The 12,405-nt window shown below is 52.9% G+C and overlaps 4 protein-coding genes across 4 annotated transcripts; all 4 read left to right on the plus strand.

Annotated features, from left to right (window-relative positions):
- The first annotated feature begins 1,261 nt into the window (after nt 1–1,261).
- Nucleotides 1,262–4,561, plus strand: BDW47DRAFT_104875 (putative AT DNA binding protein). The gene has a single exon (XM_024812432.1). The coding sequence runs from the start codon at nt 1,321–1,323 to the stop codon at nt 4,369–4,371; it is 3,051 nt and encodes a 1,016-aa protein (XP_024672470.1). The 5' UTR covers nt 1,262–1,320; the 3' UTR covers nt 4,372–4,561.
- A 2,688-nt stretch (nt 4,562–7,249) lies between these two features.
- On the plus strand, nt 7,250–8,120 carry BDW47DRAFT_125300 (uncharacterized protein; the record flags this gene model as incomplete). Its single annotated transcript, XM_024816361.1, has 2 exons — nt 7,250–7,738; nt 7,860–8,120. 2 exons carry the CDS (start codon nt 7,250–7,252, stop codon nt 8,118–8,120), a joined length of 750 nt encoding a protein of 249 aa, XP_024672471.1.
- Nucleotides 8,121–9,386: 1,266 nt separating this feature from the next.
- BDW47DRAFT_104877 (uncharacterized protein) lies at nt 9,387–9,950 on the plus strand. Its single transcript, XM_024812433.1, has one exon. It carries the CDS (start codon nt 9,614–9,616, stop codon nt 9,827–9,829), a length of 216 nt encoding a protein of 71 aa, XP_024672472.1. The 5' UTR covers nt 9,387–9,613; the 3' UTR covers nt 9,830–9,950.
- BDW47DRAFT_104878 (protein kinase domain-containing protein) lies at nt 9,916–12,256 on the plus strand. The gene has a single exon (XM_024812434.1). It carries the CDS (start codon nt 9,961–9,963, stop codon nt 11,989–11,991), a length of 2,031 nt encoding a protein of 676 aa, XP_024672473.1. The 5' UTR covers nt 9,916–9,960; the 3' UTR covers nt 11,992–12,256.
- Nucleotides 12,257–12,405: the final 149 nt, after the last annotated feature.

Here is a 12,405-nt window from a genome sequence, read left to right on the forward strand (position 1 = left end):
ACCAAACACTAGACCACAAGAGGGCAATTCCAGCGGGGGATCCGGCTAGGCAAAGGACGGCGCACTGCGGGGAAATGTTAAGGCTGGTAATCTCCTCTTCTAGTGGCTCCAGTGTCTTTGACTTGGAGTTTTCCCGTCCATTGCTTGGGGATCCTTGGGGAGTACAAACCACCATGGAAATGATCCAGGGACGGGAACAAAGGAAAAGGAATGCCGTGGGTATCCATGTTACGGTAGTCAACGCATCTGGACAATGCCGGAGTCGGCCTGATCGCGGCCTGAGATGGGGCCCTGATATCTCGGCCTGAGGTCTCACATCTTCGGTCGGGAACAACGAAACCTCCGATGTTGCTGACATAATCACACCGTCGCGATCGCTGGAGCTGCTCGATTGGGAGGCTTGTTTATCATTCCATCTGTAGCTCTCATTGACTCGGGTTTCCCGCCATGTGGCCGCTGTCGATCGCTTTCCTGAAGCTTTGTTCTGCTTGAATTTAGATATTCCTTTTGGTAGACGCGTTCGATCGAATAACTCCATGGTTCAACTGTCCTTCTCCGGCTTCCCTTGATGAGACGCGCCTGGAGTCCAGCTCCCTCACTCCCCCCGCCGCCCCGTACCTCATGCATTCGATGATGTCTTCGCGCAGCCGGACCTCCTCGCCGGACATTCTTGGTCCCCCCGGTGACCCGGAGTATCTGCTCTCGTCACCGATGAGGGCCTCTCCACGTCCGAAAAGCGTCATGTCGCCCCCGAACTTCAAATTCCTCCAGACCCCACACACCGCCACCAAGGGTAACCGGCGCATCAGTCTCAGCCCGGCAAAAAGCGCCCATTCGATTCGCTTCGACGATGTCTTTCTTCCTGCCTCTCCCGCAATGAACGCGAACCTAAATGGTCGGCAGAGAGCCCTGTCGCCCGACAAGGGCCCCCTCGACGGAAATGGGACACCATGGAGGCTCCGGGTGACGCTCGAAGCCACGCAAGACGAAGATCAAGAGCAGGGTAGCCCTGCACGGAAACGTCTCCGCCCGTCGACGACCATGACGACGAAAGTGCCGCTCAAGGATGATTCGGAACAAACCCCCCGACGACGTAGGGGCCGCCCGCGGAAGTCCGACATGCAGCTACATGCGACACCGACACCGGCGCCGATTGCTGGTAGCCCGGGTAATACCCCAGGCCCAGGTCTCACCCCGGGGCCAGGCCATACTCCAGGTCCAGGCCATACTCCAGGTCCAGGCCATACCCCCGGCCCAGGCCCGTCAGGTTCGCAGAAGAGGAAGCGCGGTCGGCCCAAGAAGCAAGCGCCAGACTCGGATATGATCGAAGCAACTGGGAAGGCAAACGAGCTGGCAGATGATTATGCGCGGTCGACTGTTCACCCGGAGCCCATATCCGAACCTAGGTGGAGTCCTTTGAATTTTGGTGCGGATGCAGATGGGGATGATGATTCAGACGATGGAGGTCTTCCGACCGGCCTGGAAATGCCTGATTCCTTTGGAGCTAATCATCTGGAGGAAGAGCATGAGCCACTCCCCCGGGATCGGAGCTCTCCGCGGGTGACGTTTGAGCAGTCGTTCAATACACCAAATGTCGATCACATAGACCAGGGGTATATGCACAACGATGGAAACTTCAACTCTACACCGTCAAAAATGCCTTCCCCGTCTCGTGAATCTCACCGTGCCTCCGAAAACACATTCGATGCGGGCCATACACCGGGGCCACCGCGCCTCTACCCGGTATTGTCCTCTTCGCCGTCGGCCGACGAAGAAAGACGAGAGTCACCGGAGACGGCCGTTGACACTGCGAAAGAGAGCGAGCACAACACCTCCCCCGGCGAAGCCCACCCAAGTAACCCAACCGATAAAACCGATCCAACAGATGAGCACCGAGATTTTGATTCGATCATTGAAAGTGAAGGCTTTAGTATGGTTTCGCTCGATACATTGCCATCGGCCAAGAACCATATCAGTGCCGAATCTAAAATGCTCAAAGGGGCTCTCAAGCCCTTTTTTGAGCGAGAATCCAATGGAGTTTTGCGCCAGAAATCAGCAGAAACGACAAAAGAGACAAACGCGGATGCTTTTGCTACAAACATGCAGCACGACCTAAGGCCAATGGACGAGCAACCGGCCTATCTTTCGTTACCGGCTACTGAAAATGACATTTCGCCCGACCCCCAAAGCCCAGAAGATGCCCCGGAATACCCAGCACCTTCTCCCGCAAGGGATTCTCCAGTTCAGCCGTCATATACTCTGAAGGAACGGCGACCACTTGTCAGGTTAGCTAGGATGATCCGTGCAGGCATTGCGCTTGGAAATACTCTTCGGCATACCGCCGGAAGAAAGAGCTCTCGAAAGGCGAGAATGTCTCTGCGAGACCAAGATTTGGAGCTGGAGGCATCCAGGAGACGCTTAGAACTTGTTTTCAACGACCTTCATCCTGATTCACAAGAAGAGCTGCAGGCCGGCTTGAACTTTGGACAGGAGCTGGTCAAGTTACGGAGACAGGTTGAATACCGGGCGGATGCACAACTCGACGCAGTAAAATCCAGGAGAAGCAAGTCGACCGAGAAAGCCGTGGCGCATAATTCGGGGGCCACACCTCAGCGAGCGGACGCGGCTTACCAATATCATATCTCCCCAAGCCCCGAAATGAAACGGCGCATGGCAGAGTGGCAACGGGAGAGGGAGGCTATCAGCAGGGAGATTGAGTTGGCTAACTCGAGCCAAGTCATTGTTCTTGATAGCGACTATCCTGCCCCAACAAGCCCGAATGGTGACGTGGAGGATGCTTATACATGGAATGACCAAGAACAGGAGTACGATGTAGAAAAGACTCCTCGATCAGATGCTGGCCCGGAATTGCGACAACAGCCTAATTTTCAGGATGATTACGAAGAGGATGATGATGGCTCTGAAGACATCTGGCAGCAAGAAGCCCAGGACCACAGCATGGAGGCTGGCCGCTCCTCTCCTATGCCCGGCGATGCCGCCGACGACATGCGTCCCGAACCCGAGTCGAGCCCCCAGCGGGCTGGATCCACTGCTGACAGCCCTGCGATGTTTTCGCGCTCCCACTGGGCTAACGAACGAGAAAAGCTCCCAAATCTGGGCCCGTCCCGGGTGCGACAGCTGCGAGAGCAAGAGGTCGATGTCTCCGCTTTGCTCCGTGTAGAAAACACGCCCAACCGGTCCCGATATTATTACGGGAAAAGCAGCCCCGTTACCTCTACACGCGGGCCATCTTCCGCCCAGTCTCGCAATACAGCAACGCCTCATTGGGCCCGAGATGATGTGAACGACTATCTGCCCGAGCAAGGAAATCAGTCCGACGGATACTTCGTGTCTAGCCCGCAGAGAAGCTCAGACGACGAGGCATTTCAGATCGACCCGACTACCCGACATGAGCAAAGTTTACAGTACGCTAATCTGCAAGGCGATGAAGACGGAAACAGCAGTATTTCGGGTGCCGCGGTACCCGAGGGACGATCGCCCCACGAGACGTCCAACGTGCATTCTACGCCATCGCGTCCAATCGAACGCGATAACCAGGCATCTACATGGTTCCAAAAGATCAGTAGCCTCACGCCAGGATGGCTGAAAGCTCCTGTGCGGAAATCATTTGCACATCCCGAGTCTCCTCTCGCTGGAGAAGTCATTGATGAAGGGGACGAGGACGAGGATGAGGTGTCTGAAGCCAATCCATCTTCTCACGACGAGCTTGATGATGAAGAGGTGGACGACGAAGAGGACGTCGAGCCAGTAGACACACCAAAACCCATTCCGCAAACCAAACGGTCGCCCCCCTCGCGGCGAAGCCTTTCTCGCAGGCGCTCCAGCCAGGTCATTGAAGAGCCACAACCTATCGCATCCAAAGAAACAACACCAAAACCCATCCGGCCAACCACACGGTCGCCCCCCTCGCGACAGAGCCTATCCCGAAGGCGCTCCAGCCAGGTCATCGAAGAACCACAACCCGTAACAACCAAAGAAATAAGCGGCGAAGCCTACGAACGGCAGCTTCCACTCTCCGTGTCAGGCTACTTCTCCAACGACCACTACAATTTCCTCCGGCGCCTCTACCGCCTAGCAAAACAGCACCCAGAGCGATTCCCTTACTTCTCCGCGCCCGGACGACCGGACATAATAGGCGACTGGATCTGGACGTCGAGCGGAGCGCACGGAGTGCCCGTCACGGAGCGCCAGTTTGCTGTCATCGACCGGTTTGTGCAAGAGCTGGCCAAGGCTGACCTGCAGGCCGGGGGGACAGGTCAGATTGGGTGGAGCGAAGCTGAGTTGCATAGACGGTTGATTAGTGTTATTATTGGGGAACAAATTAGGGGAGATACCACTATTGGTATATAGGTTATGGAGTAATTGGGTGACGGCGTGCGTGGAGTTTTGTTTTTGAGCGTGCTCTTTCTATGCGGCTTTGGGGGAGTTGGAACTTGTCTAGTTGTATGTACCTACATGTTTTGCCTTACATTCTGCTAGCTGGATAAGGGAGCGAGTGATATTAGCATGGTAAAGGCCCTGGTGGCCTATTGAATCTTCCAAGATATCCATCCAATCCAATTTGTTTAACAAACCTTAAACGCTCTCTTTCATCAATAGGGTATTGTGGAAATCAGCCTACTGACAGATTCAACTAGTGTGAAAGATGACAATGATATACTGACTCGAGCAGAAGTCCTTCCGTAGATAAGATGAAACTCACCTTTGAAGCCACCATCACAATAGCGAGTGAAGAACAAACTTGACAAATGGAACGCAGGTGTGTGTGTGTGTGTGTGTGTGTGTGTGTGTGTGTGTGTGGCACTATAACCCAGGTATAAACAGCGTTCATCATGATCAAACCTCATCGCCATTCATTTCTACATCTCACTACTAATACCTCTCTGAAATTCTCGAGACGAGACGAACGAGGACAAGACAGCTACTGCACCAAAATACCGAATCGGATTGATTTGGGCTTGATATTCCAGCATAATATCATAATGAACGGGTGCTCCATGCAAAGGACTTATGGCGATGGACACTTCATATTTGCAAGCCAAATCCACCGGTAGTAGGTGCAAATCTATAGAATACTATATAATTGCCGCTTGCTAACACAATAATCTAGGTATTGTCAGTGCCTTTTCTCCGAGAAAGGCACTGGGTAAGATCGAATTGATTACACTACTTCTCTACAATCGGCGCTCGAAGCTATCAGACAATTCCAGCCATGCCAGCTAGCACAACCACTGGTAGAACAGTATCAAAATGAACTCTACCACTACCTATTGCCTGTACAGGAAGGGCATGTTCTCATGCCTCCCGCGTTTGTGATCCAGACGGGTATCAAAGTTGGAACAATTGACTTGTTCCTTACACTGAAGAAGTGGGGAGTAGAGCTTCTAAGAGACAATGGCTGGCTTCGGAACATACGTGTATCAGGATAGATACTAACCGAATGGTCAATATTTCGCCCCGATCGGATTGGAAGGAAAGATGGACCATTGCAATATGTTGTTCCAAAACCACCGATAAACTGCCACTATTCAGGTAATTCATGTCACCACAGAACACGATACACGATGCACAGCGCGTGGAGTGAGATATATTTTGAGATCCGGCGACAGTGACGACTGATGAAGCGTGGCGTTGATGATTGGGATTGGAATTGGGATTGGGGTTGCTTTTTCATGGGATCTCATCAGCCGCTAGAGTATTCACAGAAGTAATGGACTCTCTTTGCGTTTGGGTTTCTCTTCCCTTCTACTTTTCTTTTATTTTTCTTCCAAGTTTTTTTTTTTTCGGATTTCGCGGGTGGGCGAACCAATGATGGCCACAGATCTCTTCCTCTGTATATGACATGCTCTACCGATCTATGTACGACTCCCTCTTCGTGTCTCTCATGTGAATACCTTCAAACCTCATTGGATGCGCACGTGTTAGACCAGGATTATTCCTGTTTATTCTCTTCGACTCCAAGGTGTAATACAAGCTATCATTGGCTAGTAGTATTGCAAAGTTTAGGTTCCGACGCTTGGCCTGTCAGTGCTGAATGTCACGAGTCCAATTACTACTTTCGAATCCTTGGCTTGATTACTGTTTTGGATATAGAGCAGAGAAATCTACTTTGCCACCATATTTTTCCTAGACAGACGCGTCGGGGACATGCTTCTTCCTTGATCTTTTATCCGAGCCCAGGACATATAGGCGTACAGTATATACATGGATGAAGCCTATAGGAATAGCCATACAAAACGCTACGACTACTCGAACACGTTTGCCACATCATTCCATGTCCGTCTATACACATCGGCGTGAGACAGAGTAAGATCGATTGATCAATCATCCACCGGCCACGTTTCCGCTAGCCATCGGGACTGTATGCAGTACGGGCCTGACTTTCCCGAAACTAGGGTTCCACGTAGTGAACGAAGAAAGACAGTAGATAGATCAGATCAGACTAGTAGATCTGAGCGACTGGGACGACAACGGGGAGGAGAAGTTCAACTGAACCTCGCTCACCGCGGCAATTTGGGCTGGCCATGTAGGGAGAGCGTCTACAGACGGTGGGTCTTTTCGAGGAGAAGGGAGAAAAGGGAGGGCCACCAGCCAAGCAGAAGAAGAGACGCCGGAAGCGCTTCCATGTCGAAATGTCTGACGATGATGTGTGAGTGGGCCATCTGTGAGTTTATTGGCTTGTAGGGGACCCGTCGTGAAGTCAGGCTCTAACTAGGAGTAATGTGCCTTGATGCCAGGGCGGCGGAATGACATCCTCGTACATGGGATGGGCTTCCAGACCGGCCTGGTTGGTTTCAACCTTTCCTTTTTCCTTTTTCCCTTTTGTTCTTAGCTTCTGATTTTTGCTTTTTCCTGTTTGGGTGGTCTGGGAGGGTCCTCTTCCCCGGGGGATATAAAGTTTCGTGGAGCCCACGATGGCGGCAAGACCCTGGTGATCAGACTTGACGTTATCATTGAGCCTGGAAAACAAAGCAACAAGATACTCACGAGGTTGATGTCAGTTTACAGGAAAGTCAACCGAGCCGGGAATTGATAATCTCCAAAAAAGGGGAAGAGAAAAAGAAAAGAAAAGGATTGAGCCCAAGCGTTGTGAGGGGCCAAAAAGAGAGAACAGAAGACAAAACCAGACAAAAGGACGAAAAGAGTGACTCTCTCTCACTCATACACCGCTACCTCAATACACATTACATTCATTCTTGAGAAAGCACACACCTTATCCCTAAACACAATGGGCGTCACCGGCACAGTCAAGTACATTTTTCACCTCCCCACCCGCACCAAACACCTCGCCCGCTCACCGTCCTCCTCCTCTACGCCCCGGAAAGAGAAAGCCCCCGAATACATCAAAAGCTCCTCGATTCAAGTGACGTTGACGACCCCCGACAATGTCGACCATCCCCGGACTCGCCATGGAGCGGTGAGCTTCCAGGAGCTGCAGCCTTCTCCCCACAGCCGCCACTACCGCCAGACTAGCTGCAACCCGAGCAGTAGCGGCACTAGTGGCCGGGGCAGCAGTAGCAGCAAGGGCAAGGTAGCGATGACGACAGCGGCCAAGAAAGGGCGCCCTGCAGCGGTGCGGGCTGTCGGTTGGGCGAATATCGTTGGTGATAGGCCGCGTTGGACGGAGGAGCAGGAGCGCGAGTTGGAAATTGCGGAGGTTGAACTGCGGAGATGTCAGAAGGCGTGGAGTTCCGAACAGGAGGTTTGGTTGGCTCGTGTATGTCCCCTTCATCCCCTTTTTTACTCCTTATTCTCCTTCTCCCTGTTCCTTCCTTTCTTTTTCTGCCTCAGCCTATAACTGGTGGACTTAACGGAAAACATCTAATATTTTGGAACAGATTGAATCCCTAAACGAGGAAAAAGAAGCTCACGAGGAATTTCTCCACAATCGTGCCAGACAATCAGATGACGAGCAGCAAATCTTCCGCAAGGTATGGAATCAACGCAAGTCATGCGACGATCCGCTGCAACGACAGCCGTCGCAGCGGTTTCGCCGACTGCGACGCTCGCAGGATGGAGACGACGAGGAGGAGGATCCCATGGCGCTGGCGAAATGGGGTGGGGCTGGTGGGTTGAAGCGGTTTAGGAGGACGTGGTAAGGGCTTCATGATGACTTAAAGTTATATAATCTGAAGATAATTCAATACAATGGTTTATGATATATGATACCCTATGGGTTGACGTCTTTAAGGCTGGCACTGTCTGTTGTCCACTGCTTAGTCGCGTATCAGCTCTCAACAGCTGGTCTACATACAAGGAACGCTGCCAGTGGGGAACATAGTCATTTGTTCTGGCCTCCCCCCCAACGAGGTCTCCGGGCGATGTATGCTGTACATACGGAGTATACAACTAGCAGATGATGATTCTACCACTGCTCCCTGTCCGTAAAAAAAAAGCCGATCGTATAGTTCGTAGAATAGTACTCCGCATAGTTGACTATTTACTTTGTCTGTAGACAAACTATCGACTCCACTCCACTCCACTTCCTAGTGAGTCGTAGGTACTTTCGACGTCGCAAAACATGTACGGATTATTGCCTGAATGAATTATATAGACCAGTCTATTCCAGATGTACTTTTCTTGCGATCCAGCTGCAAGTAACGGTCTTGTTCGGGTGAACCTGTCCACCTTCTTATCAGCTGTCGATCCCCTTCACTCACACCACGAACTCCCAGACAAAACATCGGGTATAAATGGAAGAACCTTTCTTCTTCAAGAATGTAACCACGGGAATTTTTTTGCATTCTTCAGGATACTCCATTAAACCCGACGGAATGCCCCGGAGGAAGGACGGAGAGTGCCGAGGCTCATGATAACAGCCTCGCAACGACGGCGGAGATGGAATCCCGTCCGAATTGACAGCGGATAACTCGTCTACCGCATTGACCTATACCTATCTATTTCTGTAGATCCATGCGGTATTCTATGGGCCCAAGCACTACACGCCAAGCACCTTATCTCCGACCCATTTTACTAAGGCCCCCATTTCCCCTCATGTCACTGATAAGCTGACCGGGGTCCCATGACGGCCGTTTGCCCTAAGAGAAGCCAAACCCGCCTGTGCTGTGCTGTATCTGGCTCTTGGACTTTTGCTTCCCCGGCCAGATCGACGCCACTTGCGCTGCTTCTCGTCCACTCATGTTTTCCGACGGATCCCCGGCTCGGCTGGATGGCCCATTCTGAGTAATTGGTTTTGTTACTGATCACAAAAGGTGGAGACTGGTCAACCGTTGGGCTTTTGCCTCATTGTTGTGGGATGCGCCAGATCCGCCATTAGATGACAATGGTCAAACAAAGCAGGTCTTAAAAACGTCATGTAATACCCCTACTTGGCTCTTGAATCAAATCTATATGAGTTCGTCCCTCGCCGATCCAGCGGTCGTGTCGCCTTCGCCGCATGAAGGATGGAACCATTCCTCCCGAGCCTCAGGATTTAACATTGGCACCGCAGGTGTCCCGATCGCCATGGGTTGCATTATGGATGGTGCCTGTCTGATGTAGATACTCCTAGGGTTTGAGTTTGAGGGATCCTATGGTTACTTTGAACAGTTCGTTAACAATAGCCAATCACTCCGGACAATCGTAGTTGATAATGATCCCTTGGCCGTTCGTTAAGTTCATGGGATCCTCCACTATTGATTATCACGTTGCTTTTGCCGTGAAGATCCCCTTTGGGACGCTTGATAAGCCTCGTGTCGAGGCTGATAGTGATATGAGCCATCACTGCAACCTCCGTCATCCGCCCTCCCTCCGGTATCTTTTCCGGGATTGGAGGTGGAGCTGCTTCTGCCCCTTAGTTTCTGGTTGAGCACCTACAATAACATATGCGGTCGCTATCCTTAAAGAAAGTACGGAGTCCCGAGAATCTGGTCACTTCTATCAATTCTTTCTCCGCGCCACCAAGCTCCCTTCTGTCCGCCGGCCAGTGATGCGCCCACCATGTCTGTCATCACCTCCATTTGGTGGCCCGAGGACAGAATCACAGCAACGCTGTGTCCAGAGTTCGTCTTCAGTAAACTCCCCAAGGAGATTCTCCCCCGGCTGGTCGGCCCCTTGGCATGGGGTGATGGGTTGACCAGCGAGACCTACCTCGAGTGGATCCTCACCAAGGCGGGTCGACTCTTCCTCACCCTGGTTGATATCGGCATTCCAGAACGCATCTTCGCCCTGGTAGACGAGTCCCTCGATGACTCGGATCTTCCCATCGCCGCCCACAGCGTCGACCGACTCTCGCTCTCCCCCCACGGCGAGGACTCCCAGCTAGAAGCGAAGTTCTTCCTCGCGCAGTGGCGATTCGTCGTGCGCGGCATCCGGGAAGGCGAACACGTCAAATACACGGAGAACGAGGGCGTCCCCGTCGAGCTCCTGCGGACGGGACCAACCCTCGCCCGCGAAGGCGTCGAGAAGGTTGTCCTCTCTGGCGCAGTGCCGCGAGTGTACTTGCGCACGCAGGTCACCGTCGGGGGCGCCCCGCACTTTTTCGACGAGGAGGAAGTGCTGGAAGAGATTCGCTCCCTCAAGAGACTCTCCCACGAGCACATCTCCTCCATCTACGGGTCTTACTTTGTCGATAACACCGTGTGCATCCTGTTCTCGGGGGCCTACGAACGCACCCTGATGTCCTTCCTCACCGATGTTCCGCAGCCGTTCAAACGCCTGTCCAAACCCCACCGTCGAGCGGTCTTGCTCAACTGGCCCCACTGCCTCGCGAATGCCCTCGCCTGGCTGCATGCCCACAGTCAGGCCCACGGTTCCGTCCGTCCGTCGAATATCTTCGTCGATGCCGATTTCAAGATCTTCCTGGGACAGTTCGAGGCCTTGGATACGCTGCTCTCTCCCGTCAAAGTCGACGACGTGGAATCATACCAGTATGGCGCCCCCGAACGCTGGGTGCGCTCCGCCAGTGTCCACGAGACAGGACCACTAAAATCAGCCCTACCATCCGGAGGCCGCACCGCGCGGAGAAGTTCATCTGGGTCGACGAAATTAAACCTCAGCTTCACAAAACAAACTCATAAGATAGACCCCGACGCAGAGAGCGCACGGCCCGAGTCCACCGTCTCCCAAGGCACCGCCATCCGCATCGGATTCCCAAACTCCCCCTCTCGCCACTCCTTCACGCCGTCTTCATCATCATCCGGCTCAAGCGGGGGAAGCTCCCGCAAGAGCATCATCGCCCCATTCCGACGACCCACCATCTGCGCCCCGTCACAGCCTACCTCACCCGGCTCCCCACGCCGGGCCTCATCAACAAGCCGAACCAACCCAGTCGGCCTACCCAGCACCCACTCCCAAACAGCAGTCGTCAACACCTGGCAGTCGCACCAGACCCACCCCGAAGCGTCAGATATCTTCTCCCTAGGCGCCGTCTTCCTCGACATTTTCACCCACCTCTGCAAGCGCCGCATCTCCACCTTCGTCCACCACCGCGGAGCAAAGAACCGCACCGCCGGCCGCGGCGGCGGCGTCGCTGACTGCTCTTTTCACCTCGACCGTAACCTCGCCCAGGTCACAGCTTGGATCACACTGCTCGACCACGACGCGACGAAAAAACAGAAAGACCCCGTCTTCGCTGCCCTCCCACCCATGCTAGAAATGGTGCGCAGTATGCTGAGCAAGGACCCCACTGCCCGCCCATCCGCCTCCCAAATCGAGCGCCACTTTGCTTGTGTTATCCAGCAACAGCAGCTGGACGGTGCCATCCACTGCGCCTCCGACCTACGCGAGAATGGCCGGCCGCACTGGGCCGTCCGCCACAAACAGAAGACCGGACTTCCTCCCTCGTCCACTTCAACTTCGCGTCCGACGTCGCCCAACTCCGATAGTCCCATGACGCCGCCGCTGACTCCCGCTAGCCTCGTGGGTCTGTCTCCATCTCCAGACACGTCGCAGTTTCGTTTCACACCGGAAGATTATGCGTATAGCAGTGGTGCGACGAGCGAGTATGCGACAGCGAGCGGTGTTTGGTAGTCATGCAGGATAGTGAGGGTTGTTCATTCAATCCTCCTCTGCCTTTTTCATTTGTCTCTATGGTTGCTTGATTCCAAGTTAGCGTGATATCTTCTAGTATTTCGGATTCCGCCCATGCTTTTGTCTGTTTGATACCCTGGTTATCCTTGTCTTTTCTTGATTTGTTGTTCCTTTATTGTGCTTGCTTGGTATGTGTATCACGAACGTGGTACGATTTTCTCATGTTGATTGGAATGATGGAATTCTTTTTTGGTTTAGATAGTAGATGAACATGTTGTCAGGTCAGTTCACCGCAGACTACAAAGTAACCAAATGATATGTACCTAGTATCTTCTATTGATCACAGGATCCAGATAGCTAGTACTAATTTATAATGATAGACAACCAACCCAACCAACATAGTGGCAGAAATGG

Source organism: Aspergillus candidus, assembly GCF_002847045.1.
Source record: "Aspergillus candidus strain CBS 102.13 unplaced genomic scaffold BDW47scaffold_19, whole genome shotgun sequence".
Taxonomy (NCBI): Eukaryota; Fungi; Ascomycota; class Eurotiomycetes; order Eurotiales; family Aspergillaceae; genus Aspergillus; species Aspergillus candidus.